We start from the raw sequence: 23,097 nt of genomic DNA, 5'->3' as shown, positions 1-23,097 counted from the left end.
CGGAGAGAAAGTCCCTAACACTGTCCAAACTCCATGTGTCTGCAGATAAGCAGACGAGGGAGTAGTCGGAGGATGGCTAAGACCTCGCAGCATGTCAGGTCAACAGAGTTCTCGACGGCACCGTCGACGAAAGCAGTAACGAACACATTATCGACAAAGTCAACTACGTCCACTGCCACAGCGTTGAAGGAGAGTTTGTCAGCAAAGGATGTGTCGACTGCTCCACGGGTGTCCTTAACCCCAAGGCGAGATACGGCTGCGGAGGCAGCGACTAAAATGGCAGCCACTCCGGGGTCAGGGAAATACCCGGAGCTCACACAGACACTCTGCACACATCCTCTTCTGGGACCTTCCCTGGTACGTGGGCCAGCGGGCTGCTCCAGACAGGCCGGAGCAAACTCTAGTACCGACGAGGACAATGATCTGCAGGACGATGGCTATACAGATCACGAAGGGTCCCATGCTCGCAAGAGGAGGAGCATCATGCCAGACCTAGGGATGTGTTGTTGGACATTCTAACGACCCTGCACACACTGGCCACTGAAATCCAGCAGAGGATGCCTCCAGGATGTACGCCTTCACAGGACACACCAGAACCTCGAGGCTGAGCTCGCCCCTGCAGAAGAGAAAGGCCAAAGGGGGTACTGGTCCTCACCATCACCTGACGCCGCCATCTCCTCCTCCTCCTCCTTCTCCACCACCACCAACCCCACCTTGTCGTGAAAAGTCCCCACCCGGAGCCCCTTCACTGCACATGGACACAAGCACGGACACAGCTACTACGGCTGCAGGCAGCAACGAGGACGACTTCATCGCAGCCGACACCGGAAACGCTGCACTCAGATGAGTCCCTTAGGGCCTCCCCACTGACGAAGTTGGATCCTTTCATTCCATCATATCAAAGGCATCTGAACTGTTTCAGTTAGTCCCTGAGGAGACCAAGAAAGGTTTCCTGTACCAATGGCGCGAGTCGAGAAGAAAGACCATCATGTCTGTTCCCTTCCTGGATGACATCTGAGAGGAATGCCTGGCGCTAATGAGAAATCAGAGTACGGCCCTGACCAAGTGGGACCGAGCCAGGAAGCGCTTGGTGAACCCGTCATCGGCAGCTATGGTGCCCCTGGAGTGGGAGGGGAAGAAGCTTGATGCAATGGGCAAGAGGATGCTTTATACAGTGGCCTCTACCTTCAAGGCAGTTAACTGCCTAGCCATTTTGTTCCGATATGACCGGGAACAATGGTTCAAGTTTGGTCCTATTCTAGACTTCTGCCCGAAGACATGAAGGTCGAGCTACTACAACTCTTTCAGGAAGGGGAAGTGGCCTCGAATAATGCCATCACAGTGACAGTGGATATCGTGGACATGGTTTTCCGCCAGAGGGGGAACAGGGATGTCCCTGCGTCGTCAAGATTGGTTGAAGGCAACAAACATCCACCCGGACGTTCAGACGAAGGTGCTGACTAATGTCGTTCGACAGGGAGTACCTCTTCGGAAAGACAGTCGACAAGTCTTTGCCAGCAATAAAGACTGACATGGAGATGGCACCATCCCTGGGAACTTTGCAGCCGCGACGCCTGTCGTCCTTTACACTGTACTGACAACCTTCACACTCCTCCACTCAAGCGTACAGGGAGTCATTTTCAAGGCAGCAGAGGACAGCAGTTGTGCTGCCTGCAGGGCAGAACTCTGACCCCAAAGCAGGCCCCAACCGTCCGTGGCCTCGGGCCACCACTTATGCACCCCGGTGGGAGGCCGGCTGGCGAGGTTCGTCAGTACGTGGGAAAAGATCACCACGGACAAATGGGTGCAGGACGCTCTCGGGCGGGGGCACACCTTGGAGTTCCAATGCAGGTGTCCTTGTATTCTGTCGTTTCAGCGAGAAGAACAACATAGAACACAGCTTCTGCAGTAGGTGCGGGGCATGTTACAGAAGGGGGAAATAGTACCTGTCCCCCAGTGTCTCACGGGCTCAGGAGTATACTCCAGATACTTTCTGGTTCGAAAGAAAACCGTGGGGCGGAGGCCGATCCTAGATCTTCGTCGTCTCAACAAGTACTTGAAGTCCCAAAAGTTCTGGATGGTCCAGTTACAACACGTGCTGGAGCAAGGAGATTTTCTGACGTTGTTGGATCCACATCCCCATTCACAAGAAACACTGCAAGTTCCTACGATTTGTAGTTTAAGGTCCGCATTACCAGTTAAAGGCTCTGCCTTTTGGCCTGAAATCGGCCTGAGGGTTTTCTACAGAACCAACATCAGTTAATAAGAAAAAACGAATTAACCAAGAACAAAGATTAATCTACCTTTGTAATTCAGTAGAAACCGGTCTAAACAAATTGATTGACTGGAAATCTTTGTAAGTGTGGTGAAGTAAAGTTTCTATACACTGTAGAGTAACATGCCAAAACAAGCGTAAAACGTATATTTCTTTGTCCAGATATTTTGACTAATATTAATACTCGATTATATTAGCAAATCACAGAATTCATTATGCGGAATGAGGCGGTTCTGTGATAGTTTTCACATTTTGGCAGAAGACATAAAAGAGTGGCTCAGGCAGAGATGCCACATGACTAATAGTAAAGTAGTCCTAATAATACATCTATTTGAAAGAACGTAGTAAGTTTAAGTACTTGTAGTATATTAATATATCCTTACTACGTTAAGATTGGCGTCAAATTGAGATGCAGACCTTGTTTTCACCAGGTCTTGCTCCACTCGCCGTATACTAGGTATATACTTTCATTGTTTTCCATATGGAGCCTTGGAAAGCACAAAACGTGGTTGCACAGTCTAGTGTTTATGCCCGGACGGCCGTCAAGGGAGTGCGTCTCTCCACTTCTGGTATGGAGAGTGATTTACGATGCGGTGGTGCAGAGGGAGCCATTAGATCAGATCCGACTGCGAGCATGGGATAACAGCGTTCGTCAGGAGTCAGCATTATTAACAACTAGCTGCGAGGTAAGTAACTACATATAAAACGTGTTTGTATGAAGGTAGCTGAAAAGCCAGAGTTTAAACTCACGTACAAGCACATTATAATAGCTCGGAATGGGGTAACTAAAGTAGCATGATATTCTACCAGCACATATGCGGGCATTCTACCCATCCAACAAAGCTGCAAGTACTCGCGCTGGTCGTGGTACATTTGTAACAAACGCAGCATTTTTTATTTTATGTTTTTTTATTTTTTTATTTGCTTGTTAGAACGACTACATGTGGCTATTGGTTAACTATTGTTGAAGTCATGCGAGCTGTTCACACAATATGATTTAGACCGTGCAGGGTGCCGATATTACAACAACACCTTTAATACATTAAGCAACGGATATCGGTACTGGAAAGTAGATATGCGGACACGCTTTGTTGTTCTAGAAATAGTGTTCAATTTTACCGCTTCTCGTTTTTTTAACAGTTTCATTGAAAAAGCTTGCTATAAGAACTAGCCTAGAAGAGTACAACTACAAGTTTAATACTCCATGGAAAACGGCCATAAGGACCAGTAGGAAGACTTTACTAAGACGGGATCCTTGTCCACGTTCATCCCGGTATGAGTAATACACACTACCCCATTTTTGCGAGGAACTATATGTACCAGTTGCATCTGAATTTTATTAGATAATTGGGTACCACTGGCATCATAGTAACATATCGATGCCGGTAGAGATTGCTAGCCACTAGATAAATGGCTTTCAGGACCCTTATCAGACCCTTTACTGCCTAGTAGTGCACGCATGACAAATGAGTTCCTGAAATAAAAAGTCAGTTGTTACACTTTGCAATTCTATGCTTTACCCTATCGGACTCGGTTACGATCTGGGCAATTTCCACGGATCCAAAGCACTCTATGAACAACTCGACTAGTATATTTCGGCCCTACTGATGGTCATAATTTTAGTCTAAGAAGGACGAGTCCTTTTGACGTACTTTAATACATTACATGTACAACGGATAGTTAGCTGTCCGGTTGACATTGACATCCTGATCTGGATGCAAAAGTACATCTCAATTTGGTAAAAGGAACTGCAGTATAAGATCGCTTTGCCCATACTTAACACTGACCTGGTGTGATTTTCTCCTTTTTTCCCTTTTAAGGAACCAGCACCCTACTTATAAGAAGCGCTCCCTACACCTCTTACTATTTATCAAGTTTGCAGCATGGTAAGCCTCCCTGAGATAATTATAAACTTAGGTTGAGATGTTTGCTCATTTATGTTTTGAGCCCCACACAACCGACTTTATATGTTGTGTTCATTTCTTTCCCCCGTTTTTTCCTTTAGGTTATAGTTAATTCATAACAAAGAAGGAATCCCGAGAGGGCTGCAACTCCTGGCCAAACCAAAAAGCTTTTAAAAGAATTGACATTATACAAGTTCGGTTAATGTTACACTGGTTGCAATACCCCTGAAGAATTTCCCTGCACAAGATTTACAGATTTAGGGAATGAAACATGTCGGGACAATGATACCGTGTGATCCAGACACGTCCACAATAGAGAATTTATAGCTTGTATTTATTAAAATATTACTGAGTAATCCTAATCTACATTAGGATAAAGTACTATACAGCTGAATGTTATACCAACATCGCTTTACTAGTAGTTTAAATTACTGTTCTTTGTATTGTATAGTGGTTTCTGAATGTGTTTTTATGAAATCAAAGTGTATTATCTTGCCTTTTTGTGATTTTGTGAATGTATTGATGAATTTTGTTAGTAACAGTATTTAGGTGGAGGTTGTTCTGTGTTTAATTTGGTGTAATCAGTTTATTTATCCACTTCACCACTCCCCTTTCCTTTTCATAATTTGTGTTGACATTTTGTTGATTTTTTTCGTTGATAATTAATGTAAATTTTTTAAAAGAAATATTACATTGCATACCTATTGAGGTTGAATGTTTCTTAAGAATAGAATGTAATTTGGTACAATTAAATAAAATAAAATATCTATATTTTTTCTACTTTTATGGTCTTGAACCGTGATTTGGTCTGAGCCGTGAAGTTGCACACCCTCAGGAGGCCATTGTGAGCATTTATCTCACTAGAAAGGGGTGAAAAGTGAGGCGCAGGATCTCTTCTGTAACATTTTTCATATTCGTGCGTGGGGCGAGGTCCTGGCCTCAGTTAAAAAAAAAACCCAGTCCTCATATAGTTGTAAGGTTTTTACGAAGAGCCTGGCCCTGGTGGCGGCACATCTTTGTCTACAAGACACCCATGTCCAAACCTTCTCGCCAGAGAAGGGGGGGGCAATTCAGCATCATGACCCAGAGTCTCTGAACCAGAGGGCATGGCTCCTGCAGCCCTGGAATTTGGAGGTTATGTTTTATCCTCAGAATGTAAGGACATCCTGGCCAGAGCCTCTTCAACGTTAAAGTGCTACGGACATAAATGGAAACGCTTCTCTGTGTTGTGCCAGACTCAAAAGATTACCCCTCTATGCGTCACAGCACCGCAACTTCTACCATACATGCTTTCCTTGGTCAAGCAGGTCTCGGGCAGCACTTTGGTGTGGTCTTACAGGCTCGTCAAGGAGTTCCTCAAGGGACTCTTCAAGAAATTTCCCGCCTACGAAGGCTCCTGCCCCGGCTTGGGAGCTCAATTTTGTGCTAGCTAAACTCATGGGAGCGCCCTTCGAGCTGGCTCAAGTTTCTCTCGTGGAAGACTGCTTTCCTCGTTGCTATCACCTCAGCCACGCGGGTCGTTGGAGATTCATGCCCTGTCTTGCAAGCAGTCTTTCCATGCTTCAAGGGTGGTACTGCGTAAACACCCCACCTTTATGCCAAAGGTACAGTCGGAATTCCACCTCCATTAACCTGTCTTCTTTCTGAATCAGTCATCTCCATCGGAAAGGGCCTTGCATTCGCTCGACGTTTGTTTGTTTGTTTGTTTATTTATATAGCTCATAAAGCCCAGAGGCATCTAGGTGCTTAATTTAAGAATATGGTTACAGTAAGTGCTGGAAGTAGACAAGTTACAATAATTACAGAGCAGGCGTACATTAGGCTTGGATTGCCTGGATTATGCCTATTCCTAAATATCTTCCTTCTTGAGCTCCAATTCCCTCAGGGTCAGTCGCTTCTCCAAGCAACGAGTTCGTGGTAGATCTCTTTCTTCGACTGGGGCCTCCCTCTGAAACTTGAGGAGAACCATCCCCAGTTCCTGAAGCACCTCAAAACCTTTCTCTTTGCTTCTGCTTTTTCTCCTCCTCTCCCCTGCTGATTTCCTGGCTGAAACTGAAACTGCACTGTTTACCCGGCCACCCTCTGATCTCGGGCCCAGGCCTCCTCCCCTGCCAGTCACACACCTGCACTGCCTTCCTGGCAACCCCCGCACTTGGGAACTGTTTTCTGTATCCCTACAGTCCCGCTATCTGCACTTGACATCTGATGCCTGCACTTATCCTCTACCCTTGCACTTACCACCTGCTGGCCGTACTTTACTATTGTTATTTATTCTATTATCTCATGTAATGCACTGTCCCCTTCCCCTTACCCTCCGCACTTCCCCCATCGCCCCTACACTTCCCCCTTCCCTTGCACTTGCGCGATCTGAATGACACCTGGCCTAGTAGGATCGTTGTCTGTATTCCCTCTGTCCCCCTCACTTGCCTCGTCACGCCTTGAAACACTTGTGTATAGGCACGTTATAAATGCCTTATCATATCATACAGCAAGAATACATACTTGGGAAAGCTTGCCTCTTGTTGCTGGGAACTACATCAGAGTACATATGAAGGACATAGTAGGTGCATAGGATACATACTTGGGGAAAGCTCACCTCTTGTTACGGGGAACTACATCAAAGTACATATGAAGGAAATAGTTGGTGAATAGGACACGTATTTGGGAAAGATCAACTCTAGCATCACGGAAGTGCGACTAAGTACACATAGTGGACACAGTAGGTGCATAACATATGATAGATACATAGGCGAGCCCACCTCTTATTACATGTAGCTAGGTGAGAGGAAATATGATGGGCTTGTGTACAGACAGGAAATATCGTTGAAGGCGATGAAATGCATATGTAAGAGAGCGCAAATTGAAATTTGGAGACCATTTATACAGTGGAGAGTACATGAAGACTAATATTCAAGTACAGTATAGCACAGTGAGCATATGAATTCAATTACTGCAGAGGCAAATAAGGTGTGCTAGTAGTGCAGCAGTCATACACAATATAGCAGAGATATAGGGCTGGCATATTTACGTGAAAGTTACATTATTGATAGTGAGTAGCACGCAATAGTATAAGCAGAGTTACATAAAGGGTGGGTGCGATAGATAGGTGTAGCAGAGGAACATTTGTTGGCTTCGGTAATGACAGTATGATTGCTATAGGTTAAGGGCTGAGATCGGAAATCCTAGAGGACTCAGACAGTGAGCCAAGGTGAACAGTGCATAGTCAGTAAGGGGGAGGTGAATAGCAGATCTGCGAAGCGGCCAATGCTATTGTCACAGTTCCAAGATTAGTTTCAGGAGTATTCCTGGCGAGCGCGACGGAGGCCATAATCAAGCAATTGTGATATTGCGTACAGAGGGAGGCAAAGTGTTATATGAGCTCGAGTGTGAGCTAGCGGTCTATAGAGAGAGATCTCTAGCAGGAGAGAAGCATAGACCCCAAGACGGGCTGCATCACATAGTGGTGCCCAAAGTCAGAGAAAGGTCAGAAAGTGTGCGCCTCTTACCTTAGACAGCAAAGGTGCCCCAAGACACACACAGGACGAGGAGAGTAGTGGATATCACAGCGGGCCAGTAGTGGCAAGTCCCAGGCAAGGACAGGGAAAAGACAGGGTTGGCATTAAACGTGGGCCTTTAATGCCGGGTCTGACTTCACTTCACGGCTCAGCCAGGCCTCAGTATTTGCTAGCGGCATCAGCCAAGCAAGCTTTAGGGTCTTGGTGAGTGCCTCCAGGCAGCCAGGCAGCGAAGGCAGGTCGAAGAAAGGCAGAAAACACGGCGGCCATTTTATCATACTAGTCTGCTACTGCTGGATGAAATAACAGCAGGCTCTGTCCCACGGTGGATAGGGGGACATCCTTTCAGGCAGGAAGGTAGAGGGAAAAAACAGGGTTGGCCTTAACCGCAGGCCTTTAATGCTGGCACGTTGCTCGTGCCTTGAAGTTCTATGTGGCACTTATAAAGAATTTTCGGTAGACTTCTCAGTTGTTCGTCAACTTTGGACCTGTAAATCAAGGAAAGGCCTTGTTAAAGACTTCAATCTCCAGGTGGCTCTCCGGCTGCTTGATGCACTGTTATCGACTGGCTAGCAGGCTGTTGCAAGGCTGTTCGAGAGCCCACTCCACCAGAGCCATCGCAGCGACGACTGCGTTTCTCTCTGGTGTGCCCCTGCTCGACATCTACAGGGCTGCTACATGGAGGTCCATGTACACCTTCGCAAGTTTCTATTGCGTCGACAGGGATTCCAGAGAGAAGAGGAGTCCTGAGTTGGCCAAGCGATGCTATGCAACCCGTTTGTTTGAGGTGAGTCTGTTCCAGAGGTGAGTGTATTGCTTCTGTTGAGCCTTGCCACCTCCCGTGGTTATGTGTATATATACTGCTGTGTAATTGTTATTCATGCGCATGTGAATCCATGCCAGATACCATGCTGGAGACGGTTTAAGTTACTTACCTGTAACTATTCTTCTCCAGGATGCGTTTGGCATGGATTCACATGTGAACCCTCCCACCTTCACTTCCACTTTACATTCTTACCAAATCTGAAGATGGCCACGAGGGGTGGAGCTAAGGGAGAGCACTGCCATTGGATGGGGGCAATATGACCTAGAGGACAGTGATTGGTTTAGAGGAGAAACGCAGTTTTTTTTTCAAATTCGATTTTTATTGGTGTAATATGCAAATACATTTCTACGCAGTGCTCCCTCCTGCGAACAGTGTCATACCGTAGAACACCAAACAATTTTTGTGTTTTCATCCCTTCCCACCAAACTGTTAACACCTGCCTCCCCCCTCCCAAACCCCAGCTGGACTCCAGAGGCTCCAGGGCAATCACATTGTAGGTTGCTTCAGGTCATGAAGTCATGTCCTTGTGGGTGCAGTCTGTCATTTCTGGGTCTTGGTGGCAACTCTAAAATCATGTTCAGTCTATCAACTCTCCCAGGTCCCTGTATGATACTACCATGGCGCCGCGTTCCCATCTCCCGTGGGAGTGGTGGAACTGACGCTTCCTCCCTCTCTCAGCCCACTAGCGCCTCCATCTCCCCTCTCATCTCAGTCCTCTGTGGGTTTTCCGGGTCATATTTTGCCAGGAAAGCTGCCCATTCCTTAGCTCTCGTCGGACCATGATTATGCATTTTCCTGGTCAATTCCTCCATCCTGTACAGATCTAGTGCATTTGCTGCCCATTCCATCTCACTGGGAGTCTCTCTCTTTTCCAAACCCCTGCCAGGCATGCCCTAGCTGCTAGTAGAAGGTAGTGCGGCATATGCGGGAGCCTCGTCCATTCATCTTCCGACGTTTCCATCCCAAATAAGATCAGGAGGGGGTCCATACCTCTTTCTATTCCCTCTACGCCCTTTATCCACCCTAGCACCTCCTTCCAATACTGTTGTAATTTCCCGCAACCCCACCACATGTGCCAGTAATCTGCGATTTGCCCGCATTTCCTCCATCAGTGGGGTTCTGCCCCCAGAAACATTTTCCCCAATCTGGCTGGGTCCCACTGCCATCTGTATAGCAGCTTGAGGCTCTGCTGTTTATATTGACAAGCCACTGATGTGCGGTGGGCATTCAGGCATAGTTTCATCCAATGATCTGCATCCATCTCCCTCCCCAGGTCCCTATCCCATTTCCTCTTGAGAGCGGTCACGTCCTCCCCCTTGGCCTCAAGCAACACTTAGTACATTCTCGAAATGAGGCCCCTATTACCCTTTGCTGTATCCAACACCTTTTCTGTGTGTGTCAAATCCCTCTGGAGTTTCTCCTTCCATGCCTCTGCCATAAGTATTCCCTTTATTTGTAAATACTTAAAGACTGAGATGTTCCCTATACCGAGGGCTATGCTCAAGTCCGCTATGTCTATGAATTTGTCCTTCTTCAGGACCTGTCCCACCTTCTCCAATCCCGCCTCGTACCAATCTTGGAACCTCCCATGGTCTGGTATGTTATCCCGTATAGGGGGAACCCATATATGGCTCAGTGGTGACGGCCATGTCGTTACCCCTTCCATCTCCTTTCTGACCTTCCATAACCTCAACAACTGGCCCAAAATCCTATGTGCACGAACTCTACTTGGGATCGCTTTGGGCGGGGCCCAGAGCCATTCCCCCAATGTGACTGGGCAAAAAAGATAATTCTCTATCTCCACCCACTGTTTGTCATTGTCCATGCGCAAATGTGGGACCAGGGCTCTAAATTGAGCTGCCCTATAGTAAGTTCTCATCTCTGGCAGACCCTTCCCTGCTTTATCCTTGGGTTGGACCACTCTTTCTCAACTCTCATGCTGGACTTCCTTTGCATCTTGTACTCATGGTGGCCCTGAATCATGCTGTTCCCATCTTCATCTTGTATCCTGGCTTGCAACATTATGTGTTACTACTGACTTCTGCAATTGTATTCGCTCTCACTCTTGCTTCTCCACTCTTTTTGACTGCTTACTCTCTTTTCTCTCCTCCTTTCCCTTCTCCCTTTTCCTATCTCCTCCCCTTACTTTCTTCTATGCACTTACTCTATCAGAATTGTCCCTGGACCTAATATTATAGCAACCTCGTCTGTTTCCTCCACCCTCCCATTACTGTTTTTTTCCTCCCCACCACCCCTCCAGCACTATCTGAAATGTCGTCAGGCCTAGTATGATAGTCGCTTGTTCTGTTCCTCCCCTCCCTTTCTGCACCCCTCTCCCCCACCTTTTGTTTTTCTCCGGCTCTACCAGAAATGTCGTCAGGCATAGTACGGTAGTCGCCTGTCTGTTTCCATTGCCTTCCCACTCTCCCCCTCCCTTCCTTATCTATGTCTTAGCTCTTGCACTATCTGAAATGTCGTCAGGCCGAGTACGATAGTTAATTTCACATCCTTACTGTTCATGGCCTGTAAGAATGTGGTTGTATTTTCCCTTGTTCCCTCCCTTACCTTGAAGCGCTTTGAAACACATTGTGTATAGGCGCGTAAACGATCATATCATATCATATATCATATCAATAGCCTGTACGCCACCCTTTGGTTTTTCCCCTGCCACAGCAATTTCAGCATTTTCTTTTTTAATTCTGTGAAGTGTATCTCTGGGATCTCTATCGGGAGGGATTGGTATAAGTATAGCATTCTGGGAAGAAGTACCATTTTTAATGCATTTAGCCTCCCCAGCCAGGAGATAGTCAATTTCAACAATTTCTCCAGATCTTCGGAAAGCTTGTGCAGGAGCGGGGGGAAGTTGCATTCATACAGTTTATTCAATTCCCTCGGTATCCGCACCCCTAGGTATTTTATTCTATCTCTTTCCACCGGTATCCCCAGGTCGGACCATCTCCTAGGCTGTTCCTCCGCGTGTCGTCACTCAGGGGGAGGAGGGTGGATTTGTCAATATTCAGCTTAAAGCCTGACACCTTTCCATATTCCTCAATGACTGAGCACCCTCTGCACAGTCTCCCTTGTGTCAGATAAGTATAGCAGAATATCATCTGTGTACATGCTTACTTTATACTTCCGCTCTCGCACTTCAATGCCTTTTATCAGGTCATCTTTCCTTATCCTTTCCCCCAGAGGTTCCATCGCCATAGCAAAGAGTAGGTGTCCGAGGGGGCATCCCTGCCTAGTCCCTCTCCTCAGGTGAAACTCCCTCAATCTGGTCCCATTAACCACAACTCTAGCTGTTGGTCCCGAATAAATCTCCTTAATTGCCCTGCACATCCTGTCTCCTACCCCTATTTTTCACAGAATTGCAAAGAGGAAGCCCCACTCCACCCTGTCAAAGGCCTTTTCCGCGTCCATGCTTAACAGTGCTTGTTCCCCAGGCGGCCCCCCACAATATGTTCCATCAGGTCCAGCGTCTTCCTAATTGCATCTGGGCCCTGTCTGCCTGCTATGAAACACATTTGATCCGGGTGTATGATGTGGGGTAACTTTACCTCAAATCTCGTCGCTAGGACTCACGTAAATATCTTCTCGTCTACGTTTAAGAGTGAGATTGGGCGGTATGAGGAGCAAATAGCTGGGTCCCTTCCCTCCTTTGGAATAACCGATATCAAAGCCCTACTGAATGTTACTGGGGCTTCCCCGGGTGACTAAAATGTGGTTGAATAACTTTGCCATGTGTTGTGACAGGACTCCCGCGTATTTCTTATAAAACCCTATGGTATAGCCATCCTCCCTGAGACCTTCCCTTTCCGGAGGCGTGATATCGCCTCCTGGACCTCCTCCGCTGTGATTGGGCTCTATAAATGCTCAATTTCTGGACGTGTGAATGTGGCCATATGTATCCCTCTTAAATATTCCTCAACTTCCTCCTGTGTGCCCCGAGCCTCAGTTTCATAGAGCGTTTCATAATATTGAGCAAATCTTTCTGCTATTTTGCTCGGGTCCTGGTAATCTCCCTGCTCATCTCCCGGATCTCCCAGTTTATTTACCCATCGTTTCGCTCTCTGGGCCCTGAGTATGGCGGCAAGAAGTGCATCAGCTTTGTCCCCCTTCTCATAGTACTTTTGCTTCAAATATCTCAATTTCCATAGGGGTTCTCCCATGCCCAGTGCCTTTAACTCCTCCCTTTTGGCCATTACCTTTTCCCTTAGTTCTTCTACATCATCCTTCAAAGCATGCATCCTCCCTTCCATTTCTTCTATTTCTTTACAGAGTCTGTCCTCCACCAGGCTCCTCTCGCTCTTCCTCCTCGCCCCCTCACCCATCAGCAGGCCTCTCCAGGTGGCTTTCCCCACATCCCAAACCGTCTCCACACTCACTTCCCCAGTGTCATTAAACTCGAAATATTCTGCTACCTCCTTGGCCACGCAATCAGAATAAATGGGGTAATTCCAGAGCATATCATTACACCGCCTTGAGCTCCTGGCTCTATGAAGTCCCTCAGTGTGTGTGATACAACTGTCCATAACCCTTGAGCCCTGATCCCTGTTTATAAGGAGGTAGTCGATCCACGTATATATGTTTTGTGTGGTGCAGAAAAGAATGTATACCTTTCCTCCCTTGGGTGCTTCAGCCTCCATACATCTAGTAGTCCTTGCTGGTCCAATGCAACCCTAGGTGACCCCATTTGTCTGTTCCCCCATCTACGTTTCCATCCTTTGCTTTCCTATCCCAGGTTTAATTCGCCCAAGAATTAAGGTCTCCTCCAGTGACATACAAGTCTGCCACCCGTTCCTGTATTTTGTCTAACGCTTCCCTTAGTAACCTTTCTTGTCCCTGGTTCGGGGCGTATACTGCTGCCAGCAATAACGTAGCTTCCTCCAGAATAGCCTCCAATATTAGCAGTCTTCCCCCTAATAGGCTTGAGGCTATACAGTTCTTAATTCGACAATGCCTGTGGAGTACTAAACCCACTCCTCATTTTTTTGCCCTATTCCCCATCCTCTTAGCGCCCGCTCTTCCCCCCTGAATCAACCTTGTTTTTTCCAAAAATAAGACATCCAGGGAGGCTTTCCGGAATTCCCATACCACTAGGGATCTCTTAGTAGAGTAGGGTAATTCAGCCCCTTTACATTGTGTGCCCACCTTCAGACCCTTAAAAGCTTCACCTTTCCCCATCACAGATATTCCTTTTTGCACTTCTCTCCATTTGACCTGTTATTAATGCCCCCTCATGTTCTGCTTTTCCTTTCTTCTGCATTCAGAGCACCCAATATTCACCATTCTGGAATCCGAAATCCTACCCAACTTTTTATTTAACAATAAAACTAACAAAACCCCAAATTTAAAGTTTTGAACGCCAACATGGGAGACGCCCCTGTTAGGCAGAAACCTGTGCAGTTCCCTCTGGGACCACTGCAAAAGATTTAAGACTACAGATGTTGGCAGTAAACCCACTTGGTAGCAGTCTGCACCACACAGATTCACTGTGGTAGCTGTGGCTGAGCAGTCAGACTTCCCTCAAGAAGAGTTAGGCAGTATATAGAGGATACAGAATAGGTACAGAGGCACAGTAGTACAAGCAAACACTGACCAGAGCTAGGTGTAAAAGTATATACTTATTTATTTTAAAGGCACACTCATAAATTACACTAGCACAGAAAAAGGTAAGTACGTCAAAACACAGTCACTATTACTTATATGTACATCCCTAGTCATTTGTTGGACAAGTCTAAGTTAACACCACTTATTTCCAAACAGAGGTGAGCACTTAACGTCAGATGGCACTCCAACAAGTTAGTGAAAAAGGGAGGGAAAAGGCAGAAGTAATGAAAGCAGCAAGGTAAAACACTTTTCACATAAGGTTAGAAAGGCAGTCAATTGTGGAACAAGGAGAATTGGTTCGAGGCCCGCTTTAGAGAGAGCCAGGCGAAAATATGCCCAAGATCACACAATGTCATAAGTCTTTGCAGGTGAGTAGAAAAGGTTTTACTGAGTTTAGAAAAGTTTAGTTAGGGTGTCCCAGGCTTACCCAGGTTCGAGAGCCGAGGGCTAAATCTACCCCGTACAATCGGTGGCAAGGGAAGCCGGGCGGAACACAGTACCTTTAAAAGTGGAAAGGATCCTCCAGCGGTGGCAGTTGTTCCTGGTAGTGGGTGCAAGTCGCGGCGTCGTCCAGAGGAAGAGGTGATCTCGACGTGGAGGAAAGCTGAAGGTCGTTGCACTACCAGGGATGAGACCAGCCGTGGAGTTTTCCGGTTACAAAGGATTTTACCCCTCTTTCACGGTTGAGGTAAAAAGTGGTATCCCGGTTGCCGGGGTGCTTGGCACAGGCAAGGCGGCCACGAGATGCTTCGGGACGGCGAAAAGAAGGCAGAAACTGGTTGTCCCCACCAGTTAAGGGAAGAAGACTCTCCGGCGGGAGATCTCCTCTGTCGTCGGGAAAAGTGGTGAGACGGTTCCGCAGGGCTCCACCGGTGGTGTCGTCTTGGCAGGTCGGCTCGGCTTCTCCCTCTTCGGCTTCTTAGGTCCTGTGGCGACTTCTGAAGAACCAGTCGCAAAAACCCTGCTTTTATGCAGCAAACCCCCATTCATACAGCCTAGCTGTCACTCAAACATGCTAAGTGGTGAGCGGGGTGGCTCACCACTTGGGCCAATCACACCAGAGTGCGACATGAGTTGGCAAGGCAACTCAGTCCAGGGTGCCTAAACCCCCTCCCACACCACCTGTGATACCCAGACAGAATGGCACCACTTTGGAGGGCTTCTGTGCAGAAGCCCGCCAAAAGTGGAACAAAGGCTCGACTCGGGTTTAGGGTTACTGAAGGGAACCTAGACGCCATTTTGGCGGCGAGTTCTGGCAAAAAATCCCAACCGGTGAATTTATATTAAATAAATAACCCGGCGGTATCTTTAACATTGCACCAAAAAGTGGTGCATTAAAAACAATGGGAAATCCCATTGGGAAATATTCCGGTGGAATATTTCCGTGGTATCCACTGCCACCAGCCAGAACTCGGCGAGGGGGGACGGGACAGTACCCCCTCGACAACAGACCCAGGGGCAATCTAATTGCCCCTACCAGTACTTCCACAGTAAGATGGTTTGTACTGGTTAAGTTCCTAAATTAAGACTAGTAAAGTCAATGGTGACTTTACAGACCCAGGGAGACAGTAGTCAGTCCCAGGGTGTGGAGTCTATGTTTGGGTGTCTCTTATGACACCCCTGTGTTACTGCACTGAGGGTGCTGTGTAACACACATTCAAAAACCAATGATAGCCTATGGGAAAAAATACCCCATAGCCCATAAGCACATAGCAAGTCACAGAAAACTCTCAAGTCATGTCCAAGAGTGAGCGTAAAAGAGTCTCACTCTTGGCAGGAGAAAAAAATAAACCCCAAAAATCCAGCAAAGCTGCTGGGGGACTCACTAGGTTAGGAAATTCAGCCTAAACAGAGAATTCTCCCTAACAGCCCCCACATTCACTGGGGGCCACTATAGAGGGATTGGTACCTTCTCTCTCCAGCAATTCTCTGATTCCTTCCGAGCGCTTGCCCAGTCCTTGTAGTTTAGGTTAATGCAGAGCACCCGCCCGTCTCTATTGATTTATTCCATTAGTTGTTCTTGCGGCGTTTGCACCTTCCGCGGTGAAGGTCTGTTAAGTCTCATAAACTTCTGCCTCGACTGTCCTCTTCTCCTTCTTTGTGGGTCCGGTTTGTGCCCCGTCCATAGGAGCTTCCTGGAGATTGCGCTGTCCCCTTGGCTGAGGTTCTGTGTCCGATGTAAGGTGTCTCGATGCCTGTTCCTTCTCCTCTACCGACATCAGTCTGTACTCCATTCCTTCAGCCTCAAACTCCAGCGAGAAGGGGTAACCCCATGTGTAACAAAGCCCCTTCTCCCGCAGGCATGATGTGAGTGGTCTGCAGCCTCTTCTCTCTGCAAGTGTGAATTTGGAGAGATCCTGATATATGGTGACCTTGGAGCCTTCAAATTCTATCTCTTGTTGTTGCTTTGCTTTATTTAGGACCTCCATCCAGTTCTTGTAGCTTAGAAACGTGGCCACCTCCCCTGTGCGCTCTCTCAAGTTGTACCGCCCTGCCCCCCTTCCATTTCAAAGAGTTGGTGTACCAGTGCTTGCACCTTTTCCTCGACTTGGCGTGGTGTTTCTCTGTCGAACTCCTTCAGGCCCAAAATCCTGATGTTGTTACGTCCCTCCCTATTTTCTAGGTCATTGATTTTGAGTCTCATCTCCTCTTCTCTGAGTTCCAGTTCCGTCATCCTGGCGTCCAGACGCATTTCCACCATGTCAGCATTAAGTTGGTTGATTTCAAGTCCTTCGACTTTGCCTTCCACTATGGCTACTCTGCCCGTCAAGTCCGCCAAGGACGCCTGTATGTCTCCTCTAAGGGCCTTTATCTCTGCCAGAATGTGCCCAGTGGCCTCCTTGGTGGAGAACTTGGAGAGGTCAATCCCCATTGCCATTTGGACTTTTGTGAATGTCCCCTGCCGTTTGCCTCTGCCCTCCGGGAGATGTCTCCTTTTCCCTCTCATTGCAGAACTTGCCAAAGCGACAACTGTCCCGTTCTCGTGTGGGTTTGCACAGGGTCTGTTCTTCCTTATATTGCCTTCGGCTCCTCACTTCTCTCTGCACCTACTGTGATCAGCTTTCCCCTGATATACCAGCTCAATTGTCTTTTGATCATCACTGCACTATCTGTACCCCTCAGTGGTGCGTCCTTGTAGGTTCTTATTCAACCAGCCAGGGCCAGTGGGCTTCCTCTTATTCGCGGGCTTTTACTGGGAAAGTATCCACAATCACAATTATTCCAAGAAGCTGTTGTCCCATTATTTACCCTAGACCCCTCTTCCGAGACGGGGCCCGGCACCTCCTTTCTCTGCTGCGCCTCTTCTAGTCATGCGGGCTGGTGGGTGTCAGTTCTCAGGTCATCTACCACCGCTCCAATTATGCGCCTTCTCTCCCCCTTAGAGGGTAGGGGCCGCGATGGGCTGTCTGTTTCACCCCAGCGTCACAAGCCTCTCTCCCCCAGCAAATGTCTCTGCTCTCTCAACAGGTCTCTCCACTAAGTGCCCCAACATTAGAACATGTCCTCAAGCCGTGTCTAGGCTCCAGGCACATTGCACCGTTTGTTCCTATGGAGCCACTTGCAGGTGAGGGGCCTGCACCCTGCACACTCAGTATACCCAACCCGGGTGGGGTTTTGGGCTTCGGACTGGGTTAGTTTATCTTGCCTGCTTTTTGACCTGCGGTCCCTGATTCAGAGCAGGTCCCCCGAGTGGGGTAGGCAGCCCACTACCTCTGGGTTTCCAGAGCTAAAGCAGGGGCTGTGATTTGTCCTCTACACACTCCCATGCTGTGCACTCCCCTTCTCAGCTCCTACCTGGATGCGAGTCGGTCTTCATCCGTGCCTGGCTTCTCAATTATTTCAGGGCCACCACCGCTCTTCCTCGCCATCTCACAGCAGTGAAATACATGGGTTCTGGGCACCGTATCATCAGTGGCCTCTGTGTTTTCAGGCCCTCTGGTGGTCCACTGCGACGCTCCCCCGTTCATGCTCCCAGTCCGCTCACGCCTGGCGCAGTCTCTGATGTTCCTCTGCCGTGGGGTGAGGCATCTGTCCCTTGCCGGACGGTCTCCGTCGCCTGTCCCCAACTCTCTGTGGCAGAAGTGACTTTGGGTGCCTCTTGATCCGCCGGCGATCCACTCGGGCACGTCTCCGCTTTCCACTATTCAAAGGGACCGGGCTCACAGTTTCCATAACCGCAGGTGCCCAAGTCACAGATACTGTGCAGAGCTGCAGGAGGGGGCCTCTCCAATATCTACTGCGTCCTGCCCGGGGCCTCACTATCCTTTTGAGGGGCATTGCTCACCCGCTCTGCGCTCTATGGGATTCGTAGTGGTTGCTGCTTAACGGTTTCCGTCAGGGGCCGCACTGCCGCTTCCTCTCCTTTTACGTGGACCTCCGATGGGCGTAGTGAAGCACTGGACCATGTACTATATTCCGGTGCATTCGGTCAGGCTGTATCCTGGTTACAGACGTTCTATCTCCTCACTATACTGCTGGAGGGAGCGGGAGCTGCGTGACCAAGCAGCCATCTTGTCTCCTAGAAATACAGTTTTAAAGTGAAAGTGTTTTTTCTTTTACTGAGGATTCCCAGCCTGATGACTGGGAATATTCATGAGCATGTGAATCCATGTTAGACCCATGCTGAAGAACAATAGTTACAGGTAAGTAACGTAAACCATATTAGTACAGTGGTATCTGTTGTCTGAAAGGCAGATACTTCTGATTTTTTGTATTCTTGGAGTGATTTGGCAATCTTTATTCTGAGTTGGTCTTTGAACTCAGGCTTCATGTCTTACTCAAGGCTATGTAACTGTGCTCTGATGTATTGCAGCTCATGCCAGCCCTTGAAGTTGGCCAGTGCAGTTCCATTCAGGTTTTACATTCTCTGGTGTTAATTTGACATTTCCCACAGTGTATTAGGTTAACCATCGTCTATATTTCAAGTGGATAGGAGATTAGGTGATTGAGCAGTGCAGTAGTTTCCATAGAGGTTGCCCATTCAGTGTGGCTAGGGACTGAGCTTTGTGGGGTTGACTCATCTTTTACTCGTATTTTGCAAAACAGGTTGGGTTGCCGCATACTCCTCATTCCACACTTCTCTCTCTCCTTCAGCAAATCAGACACTGCTGTGTCTGGTCAATCCACTGTAGGATGTGAGTAAGTTGAATCATTTATATAGCGCATGCTTCCATGGAAGTAGCCTTTCGGTGCTGATCATCACCAGAGGGGAAACCATTTTAAGAAGCAATCTAAAGCGAGAGTGGTATGATTTCCCGTTTAACAAACCCTCCTTTTGGCCTAAGCCAAGCACTAAACTACTTCTAATCACTTTACGAGTAACCCCACATCTCAATGTCCATACACCCTGAATCACAATCATCAGAGATATCGATCGCCATAAAGTCAGAAACAGATATTTCTTTCAACACAAATTCATTTGTCATTTTCTCAGGGCGCTTACCTTTTGTCCCAGTGTTCCCATCGCTTGTGCACAACATCCTCCTAACACCGAACATATGCCAGGAAGACACTGTAGACAGCAACAGAAAAACAACAGAATACCCAAAATGAGCAGCAAGACTGAAAGTAGCTTCCATCCCCAAGATCGTAAGGAGTCCCAGAACCAAGCGCTAATATCCCAGTTTCCCTCGGGAACGTGCACTTCTGAACTAAGGACGTGCAGATTTTGTATTGCCTTAAAGATGGTTGGGGAGGAATCTGGCACAAAAACGCAGCAAGCGGACCCCACTAATTTACATACTCCACCACGCTCAGCCAGGATGACCTCTAAGGCCATCCAGTTCTGAAGTGCCACTAACCTTATCGCTTTCTGTTATAAAGTCATATTATAGAGTATGTCAGTGGTCCAGTTGATGGTCCTCTCCAGTATTCTTGCTAGTCTTCTGATATCTTCAGAATTTAATATTTGCCCCCAAAACGGTACAAAGGATTTCGCTACATCACCCAGAACTTGTGCTGAAGTATTGCCATTCTCGTCCCACCTTGGACGAGTCTTAGAGATTTCTATGGTGCTTGCTATGAATACCCCGGGTAACAGAATTCCTAAATAACAGGTTCCCTGCCAATCCCTAGGTAGCCATGGGAAAGCTTCATTACCGCAAACAAAGTAGACAGGTTCGCCTACATACAAAGGTCTGTCCTCACTGGTCAAGTTCGCAACGTTGGCGCAACCCTTGAAATCACCCATTGATTGAGTACCATTCCTCTGTATGCAGAAAGAAACTGAATCGGGGCTGTGGTTAACAGTGTAGGAAGGTGGCGTGGCATCCCTATTGCCTATAGGAGCCATCTTGAAAGAGATCAAAGATTGAAATGGAAGAGACAGTCTATCAGAAGGCCTATTAGAAGCAACATTAAGCTTGCTCCTATTCGCATAAAAATTGAGCATCCCAGGGGCATTAGAACTTGTTTCTCAAAATCGTTCAAATTCGTTCCATCAAAGTTCCCCGAGATGCTATTGTTCCATCGGCCAAAGAATAGTGCCCTCAAAGAAGCATAGCATGCAGTAGTCAAAGGGAAAGGATGAATATACCAGCCCAACCCCTTGTCTCCATGTTGCGGTAAATGCGAGCAGACCCAACAATTAGACTTGTTAAAAATGGCATGTGTGGCATTCATGATGAGATGAGTAATAAAGTGTTATTGTGGTACCTCTGTGCTGAGAGTCTCTAGGAGATGTGCAGATGCACGAAAGGTGTAGAAGCAGTAGGTACATTTTCAGTGGGCAAAAGAATTTCAAGCGGATGTACTTCTTCCAAATAGCAAAATCCTAAGGCAATTACTATTGTGAAGCCGGTTAACATAATCACAAAACAACAATATGTTTTCGGGGACCACGCATTCAATTGTTCATTGTTACAATCAGGCACACAGTCTCTTATTTGTTCCGTACGTGTGGGAGCGGTTGCAGGCATTGTTTCTTCAAACAAACACTCCAAAGTTTGTTTGCTGGGGATCTCTTGATCGCGTGTTTTCTTAGTCCTTCCGTAACCCCAGCCAACAGAATTCCTTAACGTACAAAAAGAACGGGGCCAAAAAACAAGCCCTCCGATGATTTTTCCTAATGGCACAGCCGAACCGTGCAGTAAGTCTAGCTCCGTGGACGCAGATCGTACCTGGTGACTCCTGGTAGCGCGTGATCTGCGAACAGCGTGTCGTTGCTTCCTGATCGAAGTGGCCGATCCGTGACAGACCCTGACAATGACGAAAAAGGATCTGTAGGAGAGTGTGGAGATAAGGCGGCTGTTTCCCCAGGCCCCACGGGCTCAGGGAGAGTCTCCGAAGCACTCTCGATACTGCTAGATGCTACATGATCGTTGGGAGCAGCGCTGGTAAGGATTTCTGTGTCTTCTGTATCGCGTGGCAAAGGGAAGGGAATCCTCTTAATGTGTGACGCGTGGATCCAATGCTTTCGCCCCGACACTGGTACTGCGGTCTTTGTGGCCAATAGAACTTGATGCGGGCCCCGCCAACGCAGTGCAAGGCAGGATGCTCTTTCAAATGATTTAACCAACACCCAGCTCCCAGGCCGTATGCTGTGACCGGGGCCCTCGTACTTTACAGGGAGGGCTTCTCACACCTGTTGAGAAATCAAATACAGATTTTTAGTTAACTGGCCACAGTAGTCGGAAAGAAGTACATGTTCAATGTCACGTACCAATCTAGGCTTAGGCAGATTCCAAATGTTAGCGGGCCTCCCCATAACCACCTCAAAAGGGGAGAGCCCAGTCTTAGTCTGTGGGGTCGTTCTCATTGATAACAACACGATCGGTAAGGCATCCGGCCATTTCAGTTTGGTGCCGGCACACGTCTTAGCGAGCTTGTTCTTTATGATGCCGTTATGTCTCTCTATAAAACCAGCACTCTGAGCATGTCTAGCCGAATGGAACCGTTTATCGATCTGTAATCCCGCACATATCTGCAGAATTACAGCAGCGATAAAATGTGGACCATTGTCCAACCAGATGACCCTTGGCAAACCAAACCTAGGAAAATATTCCTTAAGCATGGTCTTCGCCGTTGTCATTGCTGTGGCATCTTTAACAGGAAAGGCTTCAACCCATTTACTAAAGGCGCAGATAACAATTAACACATACTTGTAGTTATTACAACGCTCCATTTCAATGAAATCAAAATGTCTGACCTCGGGCGGGCGTGGCTAACCGCGGGATGCAGTAGACGTGCGTCTGCTCGGCTCCCGCGGCCGCACTAACATCCTGTTATAAAAAAGCCTGTTTTCGGGGGTAATAAGAGCTGGAAATACCCCGATGTGACAGCGAACATCCTTGGGCACACCTGGAGCGAAGATCGAAGAGAACCGTGGTCGGATTCCCCGGAAACGACCGTGTGAAGTTTCGTGGCAACAGCAACTAGCCTGTCTTCAAAATGGCCGCAGGCGCACGCAGCTGAACGTCCTGTGCATATCCAGCGAGGCCGCGCTGAGGCGGTGTCCAAACCGCAACAGACTGGTCGGTCACAGCGGAAGAAAGGTGCGGACCCAGCGGAGTCCCGGAGAGGCCCCGATCGGCGGACACTCTCGCAGGACAGCATAGACAAGAAAGCAGCGGGAGAGCCTGCCGAAAAGTGGAGTCTAGGCCTCCCGCGCCGGCTCCCGCCCCTCGGGGGGCCCGATCGGAGCACCATCACTGGCCGGGAAGTCAAGAGGGCCTGCAAGGGGAGAGAGGGCCGTGCACCCATGTGAGCCCTGCCCTCCGATAACAGGCGAGCGGGGAGGCCCGGAGAGACAGGCCCTTCCGCCTTTCTGCACCTATGGGAGCCGCTGCCTCAGTGACATACGCGCTGACTCGTGGGCTGGTGCGGGAGCGAGGGATACGTCTTGCCCCGGAAAGCGTGCTGCTGCTGGGTCACGGGCGGTTGCGTCGGCCCTGGAGTGAGGACATATCCCCAGAGCACAGCAGCAACAAAGGGAGCGATTTGCCAACAAGGTAAAAGAGACAAGAGGCA

At 48.1% G+C, this 23,097-nt stretch overlaps 1 protein-coding gene across 5 annotated transcripts in view; it reads left to right on the top strand.

Moving 5' to 3' along the window:
• ALKBH3 (alkB homolog 3, alpha-ketoglutarate dependent dioxygenase) overlaps positions 1 to 23,097 on the top strand; it is a 653,468-nt gene that overhangs the window by 438,000 nt on the left and 192,371 nt on the right. For 3 of the 5 annotated variants that reach the window (XR_011279653.1, XM_069623323.1, XM_069623322.1), the window contains one exon: positions 4,096 to 4,161. The exons of the other annotated variants lie outside the window; for them this stretch is intronic. Coding sequence is in view for 2 of the 3 variants with exons in the window: in XM_069623323.1 (XP_069479424.1) it covers positions 4,096 to 4,161 (66 nt within the window). In the remaining variant the exon portion in view is untranslated. The remainder of the gene's footprint in view (positions 1 to 4,095; positions 4,162 to 23,097) is intronic. 5 annotated transcript variants of the gene reach the window in all.

Source organism: Ambystoma mexicanum, chromosome 11 (assembly GCF_040938575.1).
Source record: "Ambystoma mexicanum isolate Mex_15411 chromosome 11, UKY_AmexF1_1, whole genome shotgun sequence".
Classification (NCBI taxonomy): Eukaryota; Metazoa; Chordata; class Amphibia; order Caudata; family Ambystomatidae; genus Ambystoma; species Ambystoma mexicanum.
Note: the sequence above shows the minus strand (reverse complement) of the source record. Positions and strands in the feature narration are given on the sequence as shown.